At 28.3% G+C, this 26,981-nt stretch overlaps 6 protein-coding genes across 6 annotated transcripts; 1 reads left to right on the plus strand and 5 right to left on the minus strand.

Moving 5' to 3' along the window:
- Nucleotides 1-509: 509 nt before the first annotated feature.
- On the minus strand, nucleotides 510-1,703 carry LOC127066136 (uncharacterized). The gene has a single exon (XM_050999499.1). The coding sequence runs from the start codon at nucleotides 1,701-1,703 to the stop codon at nucleotides 771-773; it is 933 nt and encodes a 310-aa protein (XP_050855456.1). The 3' UTR covers nucleotides 510-770.
- Nucleotides 1,704-6,281: 4,578 nt separating this feature from the next.
- On the plus strand, nucleotides 6,282-14,338 carry LOC127066197 (restin homolog). The gene is made up of 10 exons (XM_050999623.1): nucleotides 6,282-6,319; nucleotides 6,472-6,625; nucleotides 6,815-7,018; nucleotides 9,011-9,303; nucleotides 9,658-9,716; nucleotides 10,139-10,216; nucleotides 10,331-10,368; nucleotides 10,437-10,562; nucleotides 12,395-12,598; nucleotides 14,072-14,338. Exons 1-10 carry the CDS (start codon nucleotides 6,282-6,284, stop codon nucleotides 14,336-14,338), a joined length of 1,461 nt encoding a protein of 486 aa, XP_050855580.1.
- A 551-nt stretch (nucleotides 14,339-14,889) lies between these two features.
- On the minus strand, nucleotides 14,890-17,446 carry LOC127066142 (farnesol dehydrogenase-like). Its single transcript, XM_050999505.1, has 5 exons — nucleotides 16,688-17,446; nucleotides 16,364-16,535; nucleotides 16,175-16,301; nucleotides 15,899-16,028; nucleotides 14,890-15,488 (listed from the first exon to the last, which is right to left on the minus strand). Exons 1-5 carry the CDS (start codon nucleotides 16,817-16,819, stop codon nucleotides 15,300-15,302), a joined length of 750 nt encoding a protein of 249 aa, XP_050855462.1. The 5' UTR covers nucleotides 16,820-17,446; the 3' UTR covers nucleotides 14,890-15,299.
- Nucleotides 17,447-17,589: 143 nt separating this feature from the next.
- LOC127066141 (farnesol dehydrogenase-like) lies at nucleotides 17,590-19,590 on the minus strand. Its single transcript, XM_050999504.1, has 5 exons — nucleotides 19,210-19,590; nucleotides 18,715-18,886; nucleotides 18,525-18,651; nucleotides 18,249-18,375; nucleotides 17,590-17,914 (listed from the first exon to the last, which is right to left on the minus strand). The coding sequence occupies exons 1-5, from the start codon at nucleotides 19,339-19,341 to the stop codon at nucleotides 17,717-17,719; spliced, it is 756 nt and encodes a 251-aa protein (XP_050855461.1). The 5' UTR covers nucleotides 19,342-19,590; the 3' UTR covers nucleotides 17,590-17,716.
- A 1,455-nt stretch (nucleotides 19,591-21,045) lies between these two features.
- LOC127066140 (farnesol dehydrogenase-like) lies at nucleotides 21,046-24,647 on the minus strand. The gene is made up of 5 exons (XM_050999503.1): nucleotides 22,569-24,647; nucleotides 21,965-22,136; nucleotides 21,776-21,902; nucleotides 21,492-21,621; nucleotides 21,046-21,290 (listed from the first exon to the last, which is right to left on the minus strand). Exons 1-5 carry the CDS (start codon nucleotides 22,698-22,700, stop codon nucleotides 21,093-21,095), a joined length of 759 nt encoding a protein of 252 aa, XP_050855460.1. The 5' UTR covers nucleotides 22,701-24,647; the 3' UTR covers nucleotides 21,046-21,092.
- A 138-nt stretch (nucleotides 24,648-24,785) lies between these two features.
- Nucleotides 24,786-26,622, minus strand: LOC127066143 (farnesol dehydrogenase-like). The gene is made up of 5 exons (XM_050999507.1): nucleotides 26,362-26,622; nucleotides 25,845-26,016; nucleotides 25,659-25,785; nucleotides 25,348-25,477; nucleotides 24,786-25,123 (listed from the first exon to the last, which is right to left on the minus strand). Exons 1-5 carry the CDS (start codon nucleotides 26,491-26,493, stop codon nucleotides 24,938-24,940), a joined length of 747 nt encoding a protein of 248 aa, XP_050855464.1. The 5' UTR covers nucleotides 26,494-26,622; the 3' UTR covers nucleotides 24,786-24,937.
- Nucleotides 26,623-26,981: the final 359 nt, after the last annotated feature.

The following is a 26,981-nucleotide window of genomic DNA, read 5'->3' on the forward strand; positions in this document are numbered from 1 at the left end:
CATCTTTAATAATACTATATGGGGATTAAGTTAATTTGTAAAGGGCATTTCAATTTCGTTTGATTATTATAACAAATTATTTCTAAGTATCAATAACTTATCAAATACCGAATGGCAATAATAAAACACATCCCATCACATTCGTTTGATTTTATTAATTTGTAAAATAGAACATAATAAAATTTCAACCTTTTATGAGGTCCTTTTTAATAATAACTTCATAACTTAAATAAGTCACAGTTTTAATGATAGAAAAATGTTAAAATGATAACAACATTTAATTGCATTTTCATATGAATCAGCACGAAAAAAAGTAAATGACACAAAAAAAATTTTCGACGAAAGAAATGTAGCAAGTACACTTCATTGATAAAATAAAAGGTAATACAAGAAATGGAATATGAAGGCAATTTTTTAGTTTACATTGAATAATAAAAAAATGAATAACTTCAAGACGGATCGAAAATTTTTATTTTTTCAAAGGCGATCCTTTCAATTCAAAAATTTCCTGCTGCGATAACGTTCTATCGTTTTAAGTTTCGATCGATCGCATTAAAAATGTATTTAAATCGATATTGTTCCCAATATAAATTTTAAATAGATAAACTCTAACGATAGCATGAAAACTCGATGAAGTCAACTCGTGACGATGCTCGACCTTTACATATAATGAGAAGACGTAAGAAATAAAAAATAAAAAGAAAGTTGAAAGTTCGAGTACGGGACACGAGGAAAAGTATAGGTCGAAGAACTAAAATTGAAAATAATCATCAATAATGATAAACCGCAGATTTGTAATCATATGCATCAACGGGTACAGCGTTCGTAAGGGGTTCGCCTAAGTGAGCAACAAGACTACCATGAGCACCGCTGGAATGACTGTTAGCTGAGGCAGCTGCAACGTTAGCAGCAGCAGCATTTGCGGCGTGAGCTGCTGCAGCAGCGGCATTCGATTGGGCGGCTGATGCAGCGTTTGCAGCTTTTTGAGCGGCTGCTTGGGTTGCTTCGAAATCGACACGAGCTGCATTGAGTTGTTCCTCGATTGTTTCTGCACGAGCCTTGGCCTGACCAACCATAGTAGTTTGAGCAGCTAATTCAGCTTGAGCTTCGGCTGCAGCCTGACTAGCGTGATCGGCAGTAGCTTGAGCAGCGTTCAAAGCTGCAGTAATTACTTGGACCTGATGCATCGCTTGTTGAGCAGTATTTTGTGCAGCCGTAGCAGCACGTTGGGCTTGTTGTAGTTGAAGTTTTTCACCATCGACGGCAACGTGAGCATCTCTCGATTGTTGTTCGAGACCCATCACGATGATCTGTTTGCCTGCTAAAGCTGCTGCTGCTGTTGCAGCTGACTGTGCCGCTGCCTGAGCCAACGTGTTCTTAGCCACGAAAGCTGCCTGTCCAGCCGCTGAATGTTGATTTCCTAATTGCGTGTGAGCCTGTTCAGCTGCACCTTGAGCGATACTTGCCAAAGGACCACCCACGCTATAACCTGGTCGAGATGGACGGTGTTCTGATAAGTGGGTACCACTGGGCACAGCCACTGAATCTACTTGTAAGAGATGAGAATCTAATAACACTGATTCTGGAGCTGCGTAAGCGTACTCATAACTATCCGCTTCTCGTTCGCGTACTTGTTTCTTTGTTTTAGCTGGACCACATTGGACCGCACATATCAATGCCAACATCAATGCGAGGATCTTCATTTTTTTTTGCAAATTGGGTGGTTATCTGTTGAGCAAAAAAATTTGTTTGTTTTTTTAAAAATTCCTTTTTTTTTTAATGACTATGACGGTCGTCACAATTTTATTCGATAAAATATCTTTTGTCCCTTTTGTATATTAAAATTTGCTAAGTCTTGCAGGATAACAGATTGTTCTTTTTTCTTTTTTCTTAGCTTATGCAATATCAGAGAAATTCTTTTTTTTTTTTCTTTTTATATAATCAGTAAGCGTTCATAGTGTTACTTGCCGAAGAGAAAATATTGAATCGATTGAAAAGGAGGAAGACACAAAATAATAAGAACGAGATCGAAGTGTCGCTTCGTCGAGCACGAAATCGTTCAATTCGTTCAAAGTTCGAGAATCCTTGTGCAATACTTTTTTTCTTTTCTTTTTATATAGTATTTTTATTTCATAGACAAGCTTCTCGCATCTCGCCTTTGAGTTTCTCCACGGAATTTCTCTATCAATCGTTGCTCTGCATGACTGAACGATCTAGCCTGGCCGAATTTACTTCGAAAGTATAGTGGAAAAAGTTGATCGACGAATCGCTGCTTGACGTTACTTTTGTCGATTTCTTTCGATTATGCGACTTAGAAGACTTTTCTAATCCTAGCAATATTCTTTCATCGAAAATACAGTATTGCAAAACAGAATTATGTAATGTTTCTTAAAAAAAAAAGAAATATTCAGTATATATAACCAGCTTATATACATATATGGATTATATGCAAATGTAGATCTAGTATTTGTACGATTGGTTACATAAATCACTATTTGTTAATGAAAATTTTTTAATTTTTCTTCATAAAAAAATTCTTTATGTATATTTCACCATTGACAATATAGACAAAAATAAATTAATAATTTTTTTAAATTATTCTTTAAATTTTTAATATAGAATTACACACGTCATATGAATTATTAAAAAATACTCGCAAAAAGTCCTGCTCGATCGAGTCCTTCGATCGTTATCAGAAACTGACACGATTCAGCGGACGTGCATATACATACATCATTGATCGGTCAAGGATCGATATAAGAAAAAAAAATATATATATATATATATATATATATATATATATATATATATCTAAGTAGTACTTCGAGGAGATCTAACGTTTCTAACTCGTAGAACGCGTGGTATGTATGACGCACACGATACGCCTTTCCAACGCACAAGTCCGTGTGCAACAATAATGTCGTAACCCGTTTGCGTCTCCTCAAATTCGAAAATCCAGTTTCGTTGCGCTCTGAAAACTACGTGAGTGCATGCACGACTTCATAATGGATTCCGACATTGTAATTTAGTTGATTCCTTACCAATGAATTTTTTGCAAAGAAATGATCGAGAAATGATCGAGAAACATCATCAATCTTATCCTGAATTCTATGAATGATGAATTATTATTTGAGAAAAAAGAAAAATCTATATGGATTTCTAATAAATCTATATGGATTTCTTCGTAAGATAGGAAGATTAGAAGATAATCTTCTATTTAATGAGTCTTAATCGCTAATAAATACCTCCTGCAATTACATTCGAATCAAACCTAAATAATATCTAATAAAAATTTAAATCTCGACTAATCGTAATTAATATCTACCAACGCGAATCAAAATACTTATAGAAAAAAGGAAATGATAATAATAATTTCGACGATACGAATCATTTTTCGAACAAATTCCTCAACGAACGTAAAACCGTTCTAATTCTAATCTATTTGCTCACGAACAAAAAGAAAATACTATAGTAAAAGGTGCGTTTATTCGCAAGGTAAATGTCCGTCGAATCACGTGCCTTAAAACGAGATAACGACCCTATAAACGAATACTTACGTATATACATATATACGTACATATTTACTTATGTATATATGTACGTAAATATTATACATAACTACTTACGTACTATCCTGTATTATTGCAAAGTCGTGAACTGGCGAGTGTAACGTTCGACTGGAATTTTTATTATAAAAAATACCCATTCGAGTCTAACCTAAATTAGTCTAACTCGAACTCGGTTTCTAAGCTCTCGCAAGAGCTGAATTTGCATAATATAAGCTAGGTCTCAAACACACACTTATTGTCTGGTCAACGCACACTCTGAAAGCTTACACTATACTTCCGGATTCAATACACTCTATTTAAACGTCACGCGGTCACATAGACTTTATGGGAAACCAAGTATAATAAATTGCTACAAGATTGTGGGTGGAGAGAAAGGAAACGATATCAGTTTTCGTGTTACGACATTCAAATTTCGCGAGCTTTTTAACACTTGGTGCAGAATTATGAGTCTTTTCTTATTCATTTTACTTTTCTTTTTTTATTTTATTTTAAAACTGTAAAGTTCGTAACTAGTTCGTTTTATTATATATTACAACAGGAATGTACGCAATCGTGTAATTACGTAAAAGTAGGCAAAACCCTAAGCACTTAATAAAGTAAATTTGATATGAAATGAAATTATACAGAAAGTTATTACGAAGAATATAAACGCTTACCTTCTATCCTGAATATATACAACTATTGAAATCTAGTAAAGAAATAAAAAATTTTTATGTTCCTGCCATATAACTGATCTATAAACTAATAAAACAACTGATAACAAAAAATACATAACAATGCAATTTCTTCTCGACGAATTAACGCAATTAATAGAAAGAAAAGAAAAAGTATAAAAAAAAAATAAAAGAAAAATATAATAATTAATACGAAGACATTTTAACTATAAAAGCAATGTTCGATCAAATCGAAGAAAATTGATTGATTTGATCTAAACAAATTCTGCCACTTCTTATGATTATTAAGCGATCATTTACGGTAGCCACTTTACAAATTATGAATTACAGATTACGAAAAATGAATATATAAAAAAAAAAAGAGAGTATATATTGATCTAAACATGCAAAAGAAAGATCGAAGAAAATTGATCGGTTTGATCTAAACGAATGCTTTTATTTGCTGTCATCATTAAGAAATCATTTATGGAAATTCACTTGTTTTTTCTCACAGATATTAACGTAAATTTGGAACGATTTCGTGACTTCAAAGTTAAAATTCGAACAGAACTATATCAATAACTTCAGAAATTATTTATATTTGTTAAATTACTACTTACTGAATAATCGAAATGATCGAACGTTGAAGAGAATTGGAGCTGTCCTTGCTCGAAGAAAGAGCTAACAACTGATATCACTTTCCCGGTCATCGGAGCTCTTATAGTCCTCACTGGACCAGCAGCTTAGTCTATTACCACGGAAGGGATTGTAGACGTTCAAAGGAGCCAACCACGACAATGTCCTTTTCCAACTGCAACTACAATACATCCACTTGAACTTTTTTTTATTTCAATAGATCGTTGGAAGCGTAACAGATCGACCAAAAAACTTGCTAATCGCTAACAAATAATATATCTACTCTTGGTAAAATTCTAAATGTATTGGCAAAATACTATAACGTATAATAATACTAAATAATAATCGTAATCTACGAATAGAACAACTATTATATATCAAAGACATTTTCCTAAAAGAATAAATCGTTCATTACATACAATGCAAAAGTAGGTCATCAAATTAATGTTATAATAACGATGACTATATATCGAGACTCGTAATTTTATTTAAGATTATATCAAGCTCACTGAAAAAAGCCAATATAATGTCAAAAATTTTTCACATACATAATTGTATACATACATATATGTACACACGAACATACAAGTTTATTGTTATTTTTTTTATTAGGTATTCTTCTTTTTAAATGATTAAAAAATTTTCAATTATTAGAAAAATAATGAAACAACGAAAGATCATTGAACTCTTGAAAGGACACGATTTTAATTAGTCTTGTGAAATAGGTTTCCATTTCTTTCGAATAAAACACAATGTTACCCCAATCAATTTCTCTTTTATTGATCAAAAACGCACGATATATACAATATCTTTTCGTTGGAACTTCGTGATTCTCTGAGGCACAATAGAAACGAGGATTGCGTAAAGTAACGTTAAGGAATTCAACGAAACATAAGAATATATCTTTCGATCTCAATTACATGGGGTTAAGAGGTCGAGAAAAAAAATTATGATCATTTAACGAATCGATTAGTTTAAAAAGATTAAATCTATTTTATATATATATGTGTATACATGTGCGCGCGCTATATATATATCGTAATGTATATTCGTAATTGATATATATATATATATCGTAATGTATATTCGTAATCATAGTGTGTATATTCATATTTATCTTCATTTATAATGGTAATTATATATATATATCGAAATCTCGATTATCTTCATTAAACAGTTCGATAAAATCGTATTTCAATCGTTTTCCCGCTCGATATATGTCTTCTAACCAATAGACCCGTTCGATCGACACAAATCGATTGAATTTAATAAGGCGAGATATGGGCTCCATAAAAAGATTTTTCATAAAATTCTTCTTAGCACGGTCACTCGGTTAAAATGTATCGTATTCTTTTTTTATCTTACATCGGTAAGTATCTTAAAATAAAATTTTTTGTTTTGTTTCGTTATTTTCTTAACCACAATGTACGATCATTCATATTTTAGTTATGCTGATGATCGGTAAGCTCGACTGCGTACGAGTTCAAAGAACTTCAGTCGAATCGGTAATGATAGTGTTAAAAAAAAAAAAGAAAAAAAACAAATACATTTATATTTTTTCGTTTTTAATACGTTAATTTATATTGATTTCAATTGAATTATAAGAATCATAGGAATGTTCGGTTAGTGGAAAATGGTCCATCTTGTCATGCAAAAAACCCGAAAAAAACTATTGAGAAAGCTACCAACATTGCTCAGAAAGCTGCAGAGGAAGCTAAAGCTGCCTCAGAAGCTCAAAATATGGCTGGTCAGCAAGCAGCACATCAAGTACTTATTAACACTAATTTTTATTTTAATAAAAAAATATTTAACGTTTTTACTATCCTTTTGATCATCCTAGTTTTCGGAAATATTCTATTTTATTCTTTCATCTTTAACAATTAAAAATATACCATCGTCTTCATCTTAAATTCATGAAGATTCAAATAATAATAATAATCATGATCGAAATTTAAGGTGAAAGCACAATTGGCAGAGAAGGCATTGCAAGCTGCAAGAGCTGCTGAAGCAGCATTGTCAGGGAAAGAAGCAATAGTTCAGCAATTAGAAGAAGAAGTGAGGGAATCCGAAACGGTAGTTGAAGAAGAAATGGGGTCTTTACAGCAAGCGAAATCTAACGTTAATGCTGCTATTGAAGCCGCTAAAGAATCACAAGATCAGGTAAAAATGAACAAAAAATGAAATGCCAATATGTCTCTTCTAAGAACTTCGAAAAAAGAAAAAGAAATGAAAAATTATAAATAAGTAGAAGGACAACGAATTTTTTAAGAAAAAGAAAGGAAAAAGAAAAGGAAAAAAAATCAAAAATATTCGAACAAAACATACGTAATTGAAGCTGTAATTTTCGTAATTGAATCCGAAGAAATTTCAGTTTAAACCTGATAAGCCTGATATTATCTTCGAGGAAAAAGGAAAAATATATATCGTGGTACAGGTGTAGTAGGTATACTTAATGTATAAAAAGAATTTAACCAGAAGAAATTTACAACTTCCTACGCAATCTCTTTGGTAATAGAACGTAGCTCAAGGCTATGGTTAATCTCTTTTAATATCCTAGTCATACTTTTTCCATTCGCCAGTTTGCGTACGCACATAGAAGAAGGAAACGACCAGACAAGATAAGTAGGTCTTCCCAGGATCGATATATCCTCGTTTCATAGTGACTCGTCGAAGGGAGTCAAGGGTATTCCTCCCTCCTTTCTTTTCCCTTCTCTCTTTTTCATTCTATCCGTCAATGTATGAAACATCGACAGTTGAGTTGTTGCAATTTTCATTGAACTCTATTTATTTCTTCCTACGCAACTATAGGTAACTATAATATTCTATGAAAATTATTATCATTGTCAGCTATCAATTATGAAAAATCTTTTTATGGAGATTTGATGTCATATACTCTTTCTCTTTCTCTCTCTCTCTCTCTCTCTCTCTCTCTCTCTCCTCTCTCCTTCTCCTTCCTTCTCTCTTCCCTTCCGACTCTTTTTGTCTCAGATTATTTCTTTCGCATATTAATCGACCACGCTCTTTTTCTCCTTTGCATTCGTTTAATAATAAACTGAATTCCAATTCAAAAAAAAATATCGATGTGTCGATGCTGGCAGATAAACGTTAATTAAACATTATTAAAACAAGTATGGTTTAGAACTACCAATGTTCTTTTTTTATCATATTCACCTATTTATTGAAACATTTTTAACAAAACAGTTAAATTCATTTATTATTAATTTTAGTTCATTTAATTGCATCATAAAATAATAAAAAAGTTTCTATTAAATAATTTGACAAGTATATGAAACGGAACAATTTATTTATTATTGTTTTTTATAATAATAAATACATATAAAAATAGATCTTTCTAACAATCATTATTTCAATCATATTGTTATGAAATCTATCATTTTTTGTTTTCTTTTTCTTAGATTTCTTTTTGATTTAATTAATTTGGAATCATTCTAAATTATTCTCAAACTAATGGAATACGAAAGAATTTATTTAAATGAAATCGTTGTATCGGTTAATGATCAACAAAGATAGATCGACCAGATCCAGCTGATCAAAGTGTGCATTCTAGAAATATGCAACTTGTTCGATTCACCTTACCATATCTAGTCACCAACGCTTTCTAATCTTTTTCAAACGCTTTTTTTGTTGTCAGTATCCTTTCTTCGTCATGATCCCTTGAGAAAATGCCCATGTTCTAAAAAAAACTTTTTATCAATTTGAATTATTTCTGTTATCCTGTTATATGGACAAAATGGGACGAGAATTGTTTCTTCTGAGAATTGCATTTCTCGTTTCTATTAATTATCAAATACCTTACGTACCTCTCGATGGTTTCGTCAGCTTGTTAAAAAAGTACAACGACCTACCAAAAGATCCGGAAACAGAAGTCATTATGAATTAAATACACACACATACACATATTGTCATGTTTAAATTTGTAATCTTGGAATTATTACTGAAAATTATAATATCACTTATTTGCCAATTCAATACTATATTATCATAATTAAAAACTAATATTATTTATGTATATATAAAATATTCATGAAAAATTCCAAGATTATTAATATAAAGATAACGATACGATGATTTACTTATATAATTACTTATAATGATTTACAATAATCGATTGGGTTGATGGGGCTTCGACAGCTGAAGACACTCACACGTGCGATGCAAACGGCAAAGGGAAACGCAGCGAATTCCAAAATGGCAGCTGATGGTGCACAAAGATCGCTACATGAGAAGGAAGAATTACTCGAGGCGGCAAAAAGACGTCTCGAGGAACTGACCAGCGAATTACGAGCTGCTAAACAAGATTTAGCGAATACAAATCGCGCTGCGGCCCAAGCAAATGAGGCTGCTCACGAAGCAAAGGCCAACGCAGGCCGCAACAAAAGGAAGTCGTTGTTACGCTCGAGATCCTCCGAGAATTCAAACCGGAAGTATCGACAAACTGGAAAAAATAAAATAGAAAGGAAAAGAAGAAGAAGAAGAAAGAGAAGGAAGTTAACTTGAACGTGAAGTGACGTTCTTTTTTTAAGTCCCTAAAATAGATTATAAATAAAGAGAGTACTTTATTTAGTTTTTAATTGCTGCTGTCCGAAGATCTATTTTTTTTCTTTTTTTCTTTTTTTTTTCTTTTTTTTTCCTTTTTATAATAATATTTATTATATCTGGTATATGTCGTGTATATGTACCTATATGTGCTGTATATTCGATTAAAACGAATAAAAGTACAAAATAATAAAAATTTTATCTGCATATTGTGTTTGATATAACAATTATTACGTTTGTAGCAAAATGAAGATTTTAGCATACAAGGACAATTACAAAAATACAGCAAAAAATAGCTGGGGTTAATTTCTGCCACTGTATAATACATAAAATACAGGATATAATACATAAAAAATATACAGATTTATTTTTTTTAATTTAAAATATTACAATGAATTGAAGAAATGGATTACACCACTTATACAGACATAATAACTCCTTTTTGTGTTGATCTGTTATTACAAATATTATATATATTAAAATAAATTTGTAACTTGTTTATGAAGTATTTTTAATCATTTTTAAAGGCGAATGAAACTTTAAATTACAAATAAATAAGATTAATCTTGATGTATTATCATACTTTCATATGTATACACATATCTAAACATTTTATTATAAAAGAGCTATTAATAAATGTTCGAGATTATCAATCAACTTCAGATGTTTAGATGACGTTTTTATATTAAACACAGATAAGATTATTTCATTTGCATCATGAAGGAACACAATTTAAGAAGATACCTTTAAGGAATGAAGATAATTCTCTTGTTAATCGTATATGCATGTTAGTAGCAATCTGTATATATATATGTATATATATATATATATATATATATATATATATTAATTTTCAAAATTAATCATTAGAATACTTTTTATCGAATAAAATATCGTTTTTAGTTATTTTTAAAGGCTCGAACGCAACAGAAAAAAATAGAAATATAAGAAAGGTAAATCAACTTGATTAAATCAATCAAAAGGAAAACTACGAAATCTTTCACAATATAAAAATTTTCAGTCTGATAGGTTAGATGTGATTCCAAAAAATTCACATCAAATCGTCGGTATCGCTCAAAAAGCTGCAGAGGATGCCAAAGCTGCACAGGATGCACAAAATCCTGCGGGTGCACAAGCATCTCATCAAGTAAGTATTATTAAAAAAAAAAAAAAAAAAATAAATAAATAAATAAAAATAAAAAAGATCAAAAAAAGAAAAAGAGAGACGACGTTGGATTACTCTGTGATGATGAAAATCATGAATCACAAATCATTTGTAAGATCGATTTTAATTATTCAATTCGAGTAATTATGAATTTTTTATATTGCACAAAATTAATTCCTTTTTTCTCCTTTTTTTAAAATTATTATTTATTAAAGAAAAGAAGAAATGCGTGTATATATATGAGAATCTTTCGAAAGATTCTCACGCTTTAGTCATAATTTCCACGCTCACGATAAGCTTTTTAAAGCGATCTCACATTGATAATATTTATACCTATCATTGATACCTTCGTCTTACATTCTCGCTGACATTTACATTGAAATCGTGACTCAGATACAAACGTGCTGTCACGGTTCGCCGATTTTCTTCTACCTTTCTAGAACTTTATACAGAAATACATGTGTGTGTGTATGTGTGTGTGTGTGTGTATATATATATATATATATATATATATATATATATATGCCAACATATAATTTTGAATATCGTAACAGTGAGTTACAGATTTGTTATTTAATTGGATAACTTTTGACGAACATAAGATATTAACACTATTGTAAAGAATAAATAATAATATAATATTGGTTTATACGATAAGTAATTTCAAAATTTTCAGTAAAAAAATAAAAAAATTTTGTAAATATGATATATACTAAAAGTTCGAATATTATATTAGAAATATCCAAAGATAGATACTTCGACGTAGGAAGTTCATAAAATGCACTTATCGAGCGATCATGGCACACGTTTAGTTATATATATGCCTTCTCTAAAACTAGTTTATACACCTACACGATCGAGATAAACTTTCGTCCTCGTTAAGTCATGGCCAGTAAATAAAATCGATCGATCGAATTCAAGTCGAATCTCATTTCAAGATGTATCGAAATTAACTTCTATCGTGAATCAATATTGTAAATATATATATGTATATGTATATTATACACATACATATGTGATATTTTGATAAATAAGAGTTATCATTAATAATCTTTCATTAGAAAGCAAAATTATTGTTCAGAGAACATCTAAAATATCGAAATATCTTTTAATCGTTAAGCGATATTTATAATTCGTTTCAAATGGATACGAATACGAATTATTGTACAATTCTGGACACTATCTTGACCGTTCTCCTACTTTGAAGAAATAGTTTTTTTCTTTACTTCTTAAATAAAAGTAGATACGTACTTATTTACTTCAAACGTGATCACTTTCGTTAGACTGTAGCTAAGCACGTGCCTGATCTCGTGATCTGACTAAACGGACGAAAAGAATTCTCTACATTCTAATGTATGCGGAGTATTTATCAATTGATTTTATCATTATTCCCTTCAAATTTAGAGAAAGAGTGGTTTTATATAAAAAAGAACATTATTTCTAAGTTGCCTGAAAAAAAAAGATGTAAAAGAATTATTTTAATATGTTCCATAAATATTATGATATATTATATTTAATATTCAATAAAAATGAAATATTGTCAATAATTATTTATCATGCATTGTAATTATATTATAACAAAATTTGCTATATAACATAATCCTTTTTAGATAATTTTACGATTCTCATAATACAACAACAATAACAATAATAATAATAATAATAATAATAATAATAATAATAATAATAATAATAATAATAATAATAATAATAATAACAACAACAATAAAACCTTATAATAAATTAAGAAAAAAAATTAAAATACACAAAACACTTAAAATACAAAAAACTAAACCTTTTGAATTGGTGTTAAGGTAAAAAGTCAGCTAGCAAGTAAAGCGATACAGGCAGCGAAAGCAGCAAATGCAGCACTTGCTGCGAAAGAAGCAATAGTGGAGCAACTCGAACGAGAGGCAAAGGAAACAGAGACTGTAATCCAGGAAGAAAGTTCATCACTCCAACTTACTCAAGAAAACGCGAATTCTGCTATGAAAGCAGCAAGACAGGCTCAAGAGCAGGTCAGAAATAATCTATTCTTTCAAATTTTCTATGAAACATACGTACATCGATTGTTTCGCGATATTCAGCGATAGAATCAAATAATAAAGTAACTTCTCTGAATCACGATCAAATTTCAATCTTAAATTTACTATTGTTAAAACGTCAATATTGATACTATAGCAAGCTACGTTCACGTAAACGATTATTATAAAATATATGAATTATTTTTTAAAGTAGTATTGATTAAATTTGAGAAGGAAGAAACTTATTTAGTTTATATAATTATTTATAATATTAACTTTCTGCATTACAAGTATCTTCCGAAAACAATATATCTTTACATATGAGGATTAATATTATATCTTTGAATATCATCAAAACACTTTGAATATAAAAAAACAATTTGTTTATTAATTGTTTATTAATTTATTGTAATTTTATAAATCAAACGACACTTATTTTCTTTTTTATTAAAATAAAATGAATTCATTTTGTAAAAATTTGTTTATAAAAATTGTTTATAACAAATTGATAATAAATTATAAACAATACGTTAAAAAATAGAAAAAATTCTTCCCTTTCGAACGGTATTTGAATCAAGTTTCTACGACTTTTAGTTTCGGAGATATTCCCACGTAAAGGAAAGATATAACGTGAATACAATGACCCATATAATTTCATTCATACCCGCTCGGTGACACACTGACCTATATAAATTCCGAGAATTTACGCGGTCCTACTACTACTACTACTACTATTACTACGACAGCTGTACTATGCAAATTATGAATGGAAATCTTTTGAAGATGATAACTTCGGAACGGAAAGTCGTAGAGACTTGAAACCAACACCATTTTCAAGGGTAATTTATTCTTTATTTATTTAAATATTGCAATAATATTGTTATGATAAAATCAATTTTGTTAATAATTATTAAAATTGAATTTTTTCTTTTCCTTTGTAATAAAGACTAAGTAATTAAAATCATTCAAATTTTTTAATAATTATGTAAATTTTATTTTAATTATTTAAATTTAATTAATTATTTATTTAAATAAAAATATATCATTTCTTTTCAAAAAACTTAATTGATCTTTGTATGGGATTTACGCACATCAGAAAATTACTACTTATTCATAATTATCAAAATTTTTACGTCTCCTTGTTTATAATTATTACCATATGACAGTTGTATACCATATACTTATATGACAATAATTATATATAAATTATGTTCAACCAAATATACAATGCTTATATATGTAATAATTATGTAACTACAATTATTTTCCTGTAAAAAGATATACATGTTATTGTCGTTAATTTCTTTTATCTTACAATATTGCTATTAGTATATGCACAAATTATATATAATTATATAACTATTATTATTTTATTCAGAAATTTTCCTAAATGTTTTTTCTTGGTGACAAAAGTGATTGATTTTCTAAAAGGAAAAGTAATCAACATACAAAATACAAATTTTGCAGATCAAGACGATAGCACAAGCGATACAAATAGCGAATGTGAATATGGGAAGTGCACGAACAACCGCTGAAGGTGCAAAAAGGGAGCTTGAAGAAAAAGAAGATCTACTGGAGGCATCCAGAGAAAGGGTGGAAGAACTAGTGAAGCGATTGCAAACGGCAAAAGTCGAACTGGCGGAGACGAAGCGAGCAGCCGACATGGCAACCGAGGCTGCACGACAGGCTAAGATTAACACGGATAGAAACAGACGTGGAAAGAACTTTTTTTAAGATATTTAAAAACTTTAATCAAGATTAATCTTGATGATGATCGGAGTCTTCTTTTCCTAATTTATTTTTTCCTTCTCATTTCTTATAAAACATTCACATCTTGATACATTTAAAAAGTATGTTCCTTTTTTATCTTTTGTAAATAGACAAGTGTAATTTTGTTCTGTTTAGGTTTTTATTTATCTAACACAAAATATATCATTTATCTAATCTTACAGAAAATAAAACTCGCACATGAAAAATATTTTTAATTAATGAGAATCACGATACTCAAAGATTAACTTATATCAGATATACAAAATAAACCTAAGAAAATATACTATTAACCCATCTCCAACTTTCTATAGTTTAGATGAAAACTCTATATTGTTACGTTATTACACAACATGCTTAAATAATATATAAAAACTATCCGAAGTAACGTCGAATTATTTCTCTACTGTCTGTGTACATTTTCTAATATCCTCATATCTTTCTTCTGGTATTGCAACGTGTTGTAACGACTGCGTAATTCGTTGTCAGTACAATAAAAGAAATTTTCTAATTAATAATCATGTTTTATGTTATTTATTCGACATACAATGTCATATGTGTATTTATACGACACACAATTGACGATATCCTAAATAAAAATTAATAATTTTAGTACACAATTGCTCGTAAATTCTCTTTAACTGGAATAATGCTCTCTACCTTACGAACATTTCTTTGAAAATAAATAGTAATACCAATATTGCTAAACAATGTAGTTAATAGTCGAAAAACTTAATTTTTAACACAATTTTGTAAATAATGGAATTAGTAATATTACAATTAAGTAAAGAATACAATCTCCTTTCTCTTCAGTGATGCAATTTTTAATTAATTTTTACATTACTGAAAATATACTATTATTGCATTCTTACGAAAATAATAATAATATAATACCTATTAAAAATATTATACTTGTTCATGTTTAGCACTAATATTGAACTTCTCCAAGAGGTCTAATAATCAATTCAGTAATATGAACGCGTTGCGGAGTTCCAATTACATAAATAACAGCATTTGCGATGTCTTCAGCTTCCAATGCTGGTAAATCCATGAGAGATTTTACATTAAAGTTATTGGCATCAAAGATTTCTGTAGATACTAATCCTGGACTGATACTCTGTAGTATTAAGAACAATTTGGAATAAACAATAATTTCACTATTTTTTCTAAAGATTTTTAATCCTCTATAATTCTATGTAAGTTCGAAGTTATATATATTTTCTACAATTATTAAGTATCAAATATTATTTCATTACTTTATAGCAAAAATTAATGTTTGCTAATTATCAATAAAAATTATTAATACTTTAATATATTATATGTAAACATATATACATTATATTATATTATAATATATTATATATAAATATACTTAGTAATATAATATAGTATAATAATTATATATATTTATATAATATATATACTCTATAATTTTTTCAAACTCAATAATTGTTTTTTAAACGTGGAAAAAAAACTTGATTATAGAGAATTAATGTATCAAATATATAAGATTGACATTGTATTTACCGTTACACGAATTTTACTACCATGTAATTCCTTTTGTGTGATCTCAGTAGCAGCAACGGAAGCAAATTTGGATGCTGGGTAAAAGTTAAGACTACAACCTGGGAAAGTATCTAGATAGTGTCCTGCGATACTACGATAAAAAAATTATATACTATAAATATGTATATATATAAAAATTTATGAATAATATTCGCTATTAATTATTTTGATCTAAAAATGATCGATTATAACAAAGATACGAAGAAGAGAAATACTTCGTGAAATTTATTAGCAAACCTGTTCATGTTAATAATGTAACCTTCCACATCAGAATCTAACATCATTCTAGCGGCACGTTTAGTACAATCGATATATCCTAATACATTTACATCGAATAATCTTTGCCAATCAGGTCTGGATGAATCTATGGAAAGATTTTATTAATTCTATCCAAGTAATTAAAAATCTATATTATTATACACATACCCATAAATTTGGAATCTATGGCCACTCCTGCATTATTCACAAGGATATGAACTATTCCAAAAGTATTTTTAACCCATTGGAAGGCTTGTTCGATACTTTCGGGCTTGGTGACATCACACTCGCATGCATAGAACTTTCCTTTACCTTTTGCCTTAACATTCTGCATCTCGCTCTAATCAAAAAATATTCTTAATGTTTACCTTAATAATAAAAATATAATGGTGCGTATAAAGTGTTGCACAAGGTTATCATCGAAATCTTTAGTTACATCAATGTTAAAATCGATTTTACGAGGACCATTCGATAAATTTTGATCAAGTTTACCTGCATTTTATTTTTCCTTCTAGCAAATCCAACCACTACTATTTCATTTTGTACAAAAGCTTTTACTATTGCTAATCCAATTCCACTAGATGCACCAGTAACTATAGCTACTTTACCAGCCCAGCGTTCCATTTTTTTTACGATTTCAATAATTAATCACGCTTAACAGAGATAAGAAGAGTAAGCGAAAGGAGAGAGAGAGAGAGAGAGAGAGAGAGAGAGAGAGAGAGAGAGAAATATCACGTTGAAGTTTCTTCCTCGACTGATAACAGATTTTGTATGTCTCTTTATTTAATCATACGTTCGCGCAATTAATTGGTTGCTCAAAGAGTGGGAAGCGAAGAATTGTTATTCAAGGTCACACTGCAGATAAAACAGGAAACAAGAAACAGTATCATGTAACTATAAAACTGGAATCTTTATGTTGATAGATGTATACATAGCTAATATCACTTTAATCGTGATATTATAACGTAATAATTATGAATTAGGAAAAAATTACTTGTACACTAATCTTTTTGCTTGAAATAGATAGGCACAGTATATGCATTCATATTAGAATAATTTATTATTATAATATTAAAAATAATTTATTATTCTATTAATATAGTTTAGAAAAATTTTCTTTTTCCGTAATGCATAATAACGTTAGATTCGTATCGATTAGAAATCATTTGTTATTCTATTCTCCTTTTTCTATTCTCTTTTTTCTAATGCGTACTACTGCTATATGTGTATGTACTGGAATCGATTAGAAATCATTTATTCTTCTATTCCTCTATCTAGAATATTTTTCATAGTACTTACTAGGTTCATTTGAAAAGTTTATATATGGATATGTATATGGATAATTTATATATAATTACTTATTATTAATATTTATAATTAAGTAAGAAATACGGTTTTTATCTTCTCCAATGATATAATTTTTAGTTAATTTCTACATTATTAAAAAAATCATATTTTATTATATTTTGACAAAGATGATAACAATATAATACTTATTGAATATAATATATAATCAAATGTTTACTTTGCATACTTAACTTCTCCAAAAGGTCTAATAATCAATTCAGTAATGTGGACACGTTGCGGAGTTCCAATTACATAAATAATGGCATTTGCGACATCATTAGGTTCCAATGTGGGAAAAGACTTGTACGACTCATTTAACTCAAAGTTATTGGCTTGCATTATGTTCGTAGATACTAATCCTGGACTGATACTCTGTAGTATTAAGAATGATTTTGGATAAACAATAATGCATTTCTTAAACCTTATATCATTTTTTTAAAAAAGGATTAATATTTGTTAACTATCAATTATATTCATTAATACGATATAGTATACTAATACTAACATATATTATATTAATATAATAATAATATATTTATTAGTATTTTAATATAGTATACGTAATATAATATGCATAAATTGATAAATGATATGCAGTAAATGATAAGGTCACATTATATAATTTTTTTTGAATATAATACAAATTTCGATTATGAAGGATTAATTCATTATTAAATATATATATATATATAGTTATTATATTTACCGTCAGTCGAATTTTACTACCATATAATTCCTTTTGTATGATTTCAGTAGCAGCAACGGAAGCAAATTTGGACGATGGATAAAAGTTAAGAGTAAAACCTGGCAGATCAACATTGTGTCCTAAAATACTGTGATAAAAAAAGTATATAATATAAATACATATATATATATAAAAATTTACGAATGATACTCGTTGGTACTTATTTTTGTGTATACACGATCCATAATAACAATGATACAAAGAACAAAAAAATGTTAATAAAATTCATTATCAAACCTGTTCATATTAACAATGTAACATTCCACGTTAGATTCTAACATCATTTTAGCAGCACGTTTACTACAATCGATATATCCTAATACATTAATATCGAATAATCTTTGCCAATCAGATCTAGATGAATCTATAAAAAAGTTTCGTCAATTTATCCAACTAATTACTAATCTGTGTTATAAATTATCCATACCCATAAATTTGGCATCTGAGGAGATCCCAGCATTGTTCACCAGAATATGAACTGTTCCAAAATTATTCTTGACCCATTGGAAAGCTTGTTCGATACTTTCGGTCTTGGTGATGTCACACTCGCACGCATAGAACTTTCCTTTACTTTTTCCTTTAACATTTTGCATCTCGCTCTAATTAAAAATTTGTTCTTATTATTATTTTTTTGTTTGAAAATTTAACAGTTTTCATAGAAACTTTTCGTTCCATCAATGTTAAAATCAATTTTTTCAAAAAAATCGTATTGACCCTTCATCCTTTAATAGAACAATATTTATACGCTTTCTACTTTAATAATTTCCAACATACGATAAAATAACTTTACAAAAATAAGATAGATTTGATGCAATCAGAAAAAAAGCAAAGAAAGTTTTGAATAGATAGTCCCTAAAGATTTTGTCGAAAATTGTTTATAACATTTTACGAGGACTATTCAATAATTTTTCATCAAGTTTACCTGCATTTTACTTTTTCTTCTAGCAAATCCGATCACGATTACTTCATTTTGTACAAGAGCTTTCGCTATTGCTAATCCCATTCCACTGGAAGCACCAGTAACTACAGCTATTTTACCAGCCCAGCGTTCCATTATTGCTTATGTTTTCAATAACTAATTTCGTTAAATCGAAAGACGAAAAGAGAGGGAGAGAGAGAGAGAGAGAAAGAAAGAATGATATCACATTGAAGTTTCTTTCTCGACTGAACATAGATCTCGTATGTCACTTTATTTAACCATCAAATCATCCCGGAAATTTTTTCTCGAGAAATAAAATGCAAAGGATCATTATATCCGAGACTACGTTGCAGATGAAAAAGGAAATAAAAAAAGATATGATGTAACTAGAAAATTGCAATCCTTGAATTCGTATACATAGCTAATATCACGTAATAATGATATTATGATGTAATTATTACGAAAGGAACAAAAAATGCCGTCGTTTATAAAATGATCATCTTCTTCTTTTAAATATTATATTTCAGTAATAATATTCAGAAAACTCAATTAATCTCCGTATATCGTTTACGTGTCCACTTAGAAAAAGAATTATTATTTATTCATAGTGATCAAAATTATTTACTCTCTACGCTACTTGCATAACACTCTACATCTTACCAACATATTTCTTTCTAAAACAGATTGTAGTGCCAGCATTAACACTAAACAATGAAGTTAACACAGTCGAAAAACTTAATTTCTAACACAATTTTATAGATAATAGGATTAGTAATATTACAATGAAGTAAAGAATACAATTTCTTTTCTTACCAGTGATGCAATTTTTATATTACTAAAAATATTATATTTTTATTGTATTCTTACGAAAATAACATTAATATAATACCTATTGAAAATATTATACTAAATTTCATATTTAACTCTAATATTGAACTTCTCCAAAAAGTCTAATAATCAATTCAATAATATGAACGCGTTGCGGAGTTCCAATTACATAAATAACAACATTTGCGATGTCTCTTAAAATCGGAGTCTTCATTTCCTATTTTTCCTTCTTCTTACCATCTTTCATGAATTACTATTGATATCGTGATAATTTGAAAGAACATGTTCTTTTATCTCTTTTTTAAGAAATTACTTATAGCTTCGTCTTATATTATTTCTCATATTTCACTGAGAATTATACACGCAGAAAGAGAATATTTTTTATCAACGACAGTTACAGAAATATCAAGAGTTTCAGTAAATAAACAAGATAAATCTAAAAGAAGATATGATTAAGATGTCTCCACCTTTTTATAGTTCAATTAAAAACTTGTATTATATTGATATATGTGTGTAATATTGTCAAGTTATTATATAACATGTTTAAATGATACGTAAAAACTATCGGAAGAGTAACATCGAATTATTTTTCTACTAAGTATTATCTAACGTTCTTTTCTCTTCTGGTATTGCAAATTGCTGTAACGATTGAGTAATTTATTAGCTCACTATGCTAAGAAATATTCCGATCAATAATTGTCTTTTACGTTATCTATGTAATCGAAAATATTCTAAATTAAAATTAATAATTTTAGTGCACAATTGCTAGAAAATTCTCTCTAATCTGAATAATGTTCCTTATCTTATCAAGGTTTCGTTAGAAATTAATTGCAGAGCCGAGATAGAAGAATAATGAAACTAATCGTCGAACAACTTAATTTCTAATCTAATTTTGTAAATAATGAGATTAGTAATATTACAATTAATTAAACAAGACAATCTCTCTTTTTTGCAGTTTTGGATAATTTTTACATAACTAAAAAAATAAATCTTATTGTGACTTGACACAGATAATGACAATATAATATTTATTTAAAATATTATAAATAATTTTATGTTTAACACTCATATTTAACTTCTCCAAGAGGTCTAATAATCAATTCAGTAATATGAACGCGTTGCGGAGTTCCGATTACATAAATAACGGCACTTGCAATATCATCAGACTCCAAAGTGGGTAAATTTATCAATGACGGACGTAAATTGAAGTTATTTGCCTCCCCGATTTCTGTAGATACTAATCCTGGACTGATACTCTGAAATGTTAAGAAGGATTTTGAATAAACAATAATTTCAGTAGCTTTTTAAAATATTTTTAACCTTCTTTAATTCTATATAAATTCAAAGCAATTTGTTTTATAGCAAAAATTTATATATTTTAACTGTCAAGATGAAACAAAATTTGATTATAGATAGACAACTTATTATTAAATATATAACATTGACAATATATTTACCGTCACTCGAATTTTACTACCGTATAATTCCTTTTGTGTAATCTCAGTAGCAGCAACAGCAGCGAATTTTGACGCTGGGTAAAAATTAAGAGTACAATTTGGGAAAGCAACTACATTGTGCCCTTCGATACTGCGGTAAAAAAATTATATATTATAAATACACATAATACACATATAACAATTTACGAATGATACTCATTATCAATTATTTTGATCCAAAAACCTAATCGATGATAAGAACGATATGAAAAAAAAAAAATACTTAGTAAAATTCATTATCAAACCTGTTTATGTTAACAATATAACCTTCCACGTCGGAATCTAACATCATTCTAGCAGCACGTTTGGTACAATCGATATATCCTAACACATTGGTATCGAATAATCTTTGCCAATCAGGTCTGGATGAGTCTATGGAAAAATTTTATTAATTCTATCCAAGTAATTAAAAATCTATATTATTATACACATACCCATAAATTTGGAATCTATGGCCACTCCTGCATTATTCACTAGAATATGAACTGTTCCTAAATTATTCTTAACCCATTGGAAAGCTTGTTCGATACTTTCGGTTTTGGTGATGTCACATTCACATGCATAAAATTTGCCTTTACTTTTTCCCTTAACATTTTGCATCTCACTCTAATAAAAAATTTATTCTTAATGTTTTTCTTAGTAATAAAATTATAATAATCTATATGAAATATTACACATAGTTGACATCGAAACCTTTAATTACATCAATATTAAAATCGATTTCTTCTTATATTAAACTATATAATATTATGATTATATATATTAGGATTAAGTAATAAACTACATAGTAATTATGATCATCTGTTTTCTAAAACCATAAAAAATGAATTTATTTGACTTCATGTTTAGCAAGGAAGAATCGTATTGACACTTCATTTTTTAATAAAGCAATATTTATACATTTTCTATTTTAATAATTTTTAACACACGATAAAATAACATTACAAAAATAATACATATTTGATGTAAACAAAAAAATCGAACAAAGATTTGAATTGATAGTTCTTAAGGGTTTTGATAAATTTTGATCAAGTTTACCTGCATTTTATTTTTCCTTCTAGCAAATCCAACCACTATTATTTCATTTTGTACAAAAGCTTTTACTATTGCTAATCCAATTCCACTGGATGCACCAGTAACTACAGCTATTTTACCAGCCCAGCGTTCCATTTTTGTTTACGTTCTTAATAATTAATCACGTATAACAGAAATTGTAGAAAAAGGAGAGAGAAAGAGAAAGAGAGAGCGAACAAGAATAAAAGTTATATCGTTCGAGTTTCTTTTTCAACTAATAACAAAATGTTATATACGAATCTCTCATACTACATTATATAGAATCAGGTGATAGCGTCCTCGAAAAGTGGGAGGCAAAAAAACATACAAGCTTACGATCGAAATAAAAAGGAAAATGAATATTTATATTTAAATAAGATAATAAGATCTCTGAATTTCCAGACATTAATACATATATATAAAATACATTCACATATTATAGAATACATTCTAACACATGATTATGATATATGTGTGTTAAAATTGATTGAAAATAATTTGTTATTTCATTAAAATCGTTTAGAAAGACTTTCTTTTGTTGTAATATATACTAATGTTTTATTTGCGTATATTCGTATCGATTAAAAACAATTTGTAATAGAATTGTTTAGAAAAAACTTTTTTTTTTTGAATTCCATAAACATACTAATGTTACACACACACACACACACACACACACACATGTACTCATATCGAATAAAAATCATTTATACTCTTGTTTCCTTATTTAGAATCTGTTTCTATGAAACGTTAAGTTCATTTAAATGTTCATGACTTTTTTCTTTTTAAGATGCGTATCTCTTTATGAATGGAATTTATATATTAAAAAGAAAATGAAGAGAAACTTATATCTTTCCAAATGTATAAAATTTTGTTATTTTTATTTCTACTTGTTTTCTCTCTCTTCCTCTTTCATTTTTCTTTCACTTTTGTAAAACTTTTAAAACGAACGAACAAAAATTTATATGATAAAAACTGATAATAACGCAAAAGTAAAAAAGATGAAGACTTTTGTCTTCTTGAAAGATAAAAAATTGATAAGCTGTTATCTTTATGAAAACTTTTATTATCATTTTGTATCATTTCATTTCCAACTTCTCATTCTTTCGTTATCGCAATAACAAGCTAAATGCACATGTAAGATTTACGATAAAACTTCGTTTATGCAAATGAAAACCGTAGATTTTTCAAAAAAGGAAGTAATGAAAAAATATAGTAATGAAAATGCAATAAATTATCAAATGTCATAAAGTTGAAACAAACATAAATATATTTTTTCAATTTCTTCAAAGTCTCGAAGTAATGACATCCTTTTTACAAAAAGAAAAGAATCCTTTGATGTTCTATTTCAAAAGTAACAAGATAGCCAAAGGATTTGGCCGAGGTCAAAGTTCGATATCATGAATGTATTGATTGGAAATAGGAATATGGTTGAGTTCAACAAACTTTCTCCGTGAGGATAAAAAAAATTTACGAGTGAAATTTCCTAGATATAGGATACGAACATCTTTATTATTTTTTTCTTTTTCTTTCTTACTTTTTGTATGGTTGCCATACAAGATTGATAAAAAAACATTTTATTGTTATGGATATATATATATATGGATATAAAATATTATTATTAATATATAGATAAATTATATATAATTATATAAGCATTATATAACCACTATATCATTAACAAATTTATAAATTATTATATTATTTTGTATTTAAGAAAACAATAAAAATTGTCTTTAATGCTTATTTTTAATAGCAATCGAGTGGTCAATTTTTTAAAACAAAAAAACATAACAAAATACAAATTTTTGTAAGTGAATTAACAATAGCGATGCAAATAACAAGAATGAATATCAGAAATGCATGCTCAACTGCAGAAGATACACAAAGAAAATTTATAGAAAAGTAAGATCTGCTGACGAAGCACTTGGACTCGGCTAAAATTGAACTACACAGCACGTATAATCTTTTTTTATGTTATTTATACGATTAACAATATCCTAAATAAAAACTAATAATTTCGGTAGATATTTGCTCATAAATTCTCTACAACTTGAATAATGTTCTCTATCTTACCGACGTTTCTTTGAAAATAGATCATAATTCAAGCAAGGGTAAACAATGAAAACAGAATTATGAAACTTAATTTCTGATGTAATTTCGTAGATAATGAGATTAGTACCATTACAATTAAATAAAAAATATTTTTTTTCTCTCCAATGATGTAATTTTTACTCAATTTTTACATTTTTAAAGCAGATATATACTCTTACTATATTTTAATGATATAATACTTTAATATGATAATAATATCATACTTATTTAAAAGACTACAGATAATTTCATGTTTGATACTATTTAATTTGTCCAAAAGGTGCAATAATCAATTCAGTAATGTGCACGCGTTGAGGAGTTCCAATTACATAAATCACGGCATTTGCAACATCGTCAGATTCCAACACGGGTACATTCGAGCTCAGATTAAAGTTGAAGTTATTGGCTTGAAAGATTTCTGTAGATACTAATCCTGGACTGATACTCTGCAGTATTAAGAACAATTTTGAATAAATAATAATTTTATTATTTTTTCTAAATATTTTTACCCCCGATAATTCTATCTAAGATCAACATTATCTTTATTTTCTAAATATTATTTTATTGTTTTATAGAAAAAATTGATATTTGCTCTCTCTCAATATAAAATAAAATTTGACTATAGATGGGTAATTTATTATTAAATATATAATATTGACAACATATTTACCGTCACTCGAATTTTACTACCATATAATTCCTTTTGTGTTATCTTAGTAGCAGCAACAGCAGCACATTTGGATGCTGGATAAAAATTAAGACTACATACCGAGGAAGTACCTAGATGATGTCCTGAGATGCTGAGATAAAAAATTATACATTATATATATATATATATATATATATATATATATATATATATATATATATATATATATAAATTTACGAATGATATTAACTATCAATTATTTTGATCTAAAGACAATCGATGATAACAACGATATGAAGAATAGAGATACTTAGTAAAATTCATTATCAAACCTGTTTATGTTAACAATATAACCTTCCACGTCGGAATCTAACATCATTCTAGCGGCATGTTTCGTACAATCGATATATCCTAATACATTGACATCGAATAATCTTTGCCAATCAGGTCTGGATGAATCTATAGAAAAGTTTTGTCAATTTTATCCAACTAATTATTAATCCATTCCCATTTCATACCCATAAATTTAGTATCTATGGCGACTCCAGCATTATTCACCAGGATATGAACTGTTCCAAAAGTATTCTTAACCCATTGAAACGCTTGTTCGATACTTTCGGGCTTTGTGACATCACACTCGCATGGATAAAACTTTCCTTTATTTTTTCCCTTAATATTTTGCATCTCATTCTAATCAAAAAATGATCTTAATGTTTCCCTTAATAATAGAAATATAATGATTCATATAAAATGTTCCACACAGTTGTCATCGAAACCTTTAGTTACATCAATGTTAAAATCGATTTTTTCGAAATAATCATATTGACACTTCGTCTTTTAATAGAACAATATTTATGTGTTCCCTATTTTAATCATTTGTAACATAAAATAAAATAATATTACAAAAATAATATAGATTTGATGTAAACAAAAAAAAAGCGAACAAAGTTTTGAATTGATAGTTCCTAAGGATTTTGACGAAAATTGTTTATAACATTTTACGAGGACTATTCAATAATTTTTCATCAAGTTTACCTGCATTTTATGTTTCCTTCTAGCAAACCCAATCACCACTACTTCATGTAGCACAAAAGCTTTTGCTATTGCTAATCCTATTCCACTAGATGCACCAGTAACTATAGCTACTTTACCAGCCCAGCGTTCCATTTTTTTTTACGATTTCAATAATTAATCACGTTTAACAAAAATAATAAAAAAATGAGAGAGAGAGGGAGAGAGAACGCGAACGAGAATGGAAGATATCTCGTTCAAGTTTCTTCCTCGACTAATAAAATTTCGTAGAATAATCTCTTATATTACTTTATTTAATCATTCAGTTGCGATTTAATTATTTATCCGAAGAATGGAATGCAAATAATGATAACGTTGTCAATAAAAAAGAAAAAATCGAGATAATTTATTATCTAACTAAATAATTGGATCATTCTGTTTATAAAAGAAAGCATAGCTAATATCGCATGATTATGTTATTATATTGTAGTTACTATGCTAAAAAAAAAATATATAATTCCTGATAAACTGATCTTTCTCTCTTTAGTACATAGTCATGCTATATGTATATGTATTCAAATTAATTGAAAATAATTTCTTATTCTATTAGTCGTTCAGAAAGAACTTCCTTTTTTATAATGTAT

Source organism: Vespula vulgaris, chromosome 9, assembly GCF_905475345.1.
Source record: "Vespula vulgaris chromosome 9, iyVesVulg1.1, whole genome shotgun sequence".
In the NCBI taxonomy this organism is placed as follows: domain Eukaryota; kingdom Metazoa; phylum Arthropoda; class Insecta; order Hymenoptera; family Vespidae; genus Vespula; species Vespula vulgaris.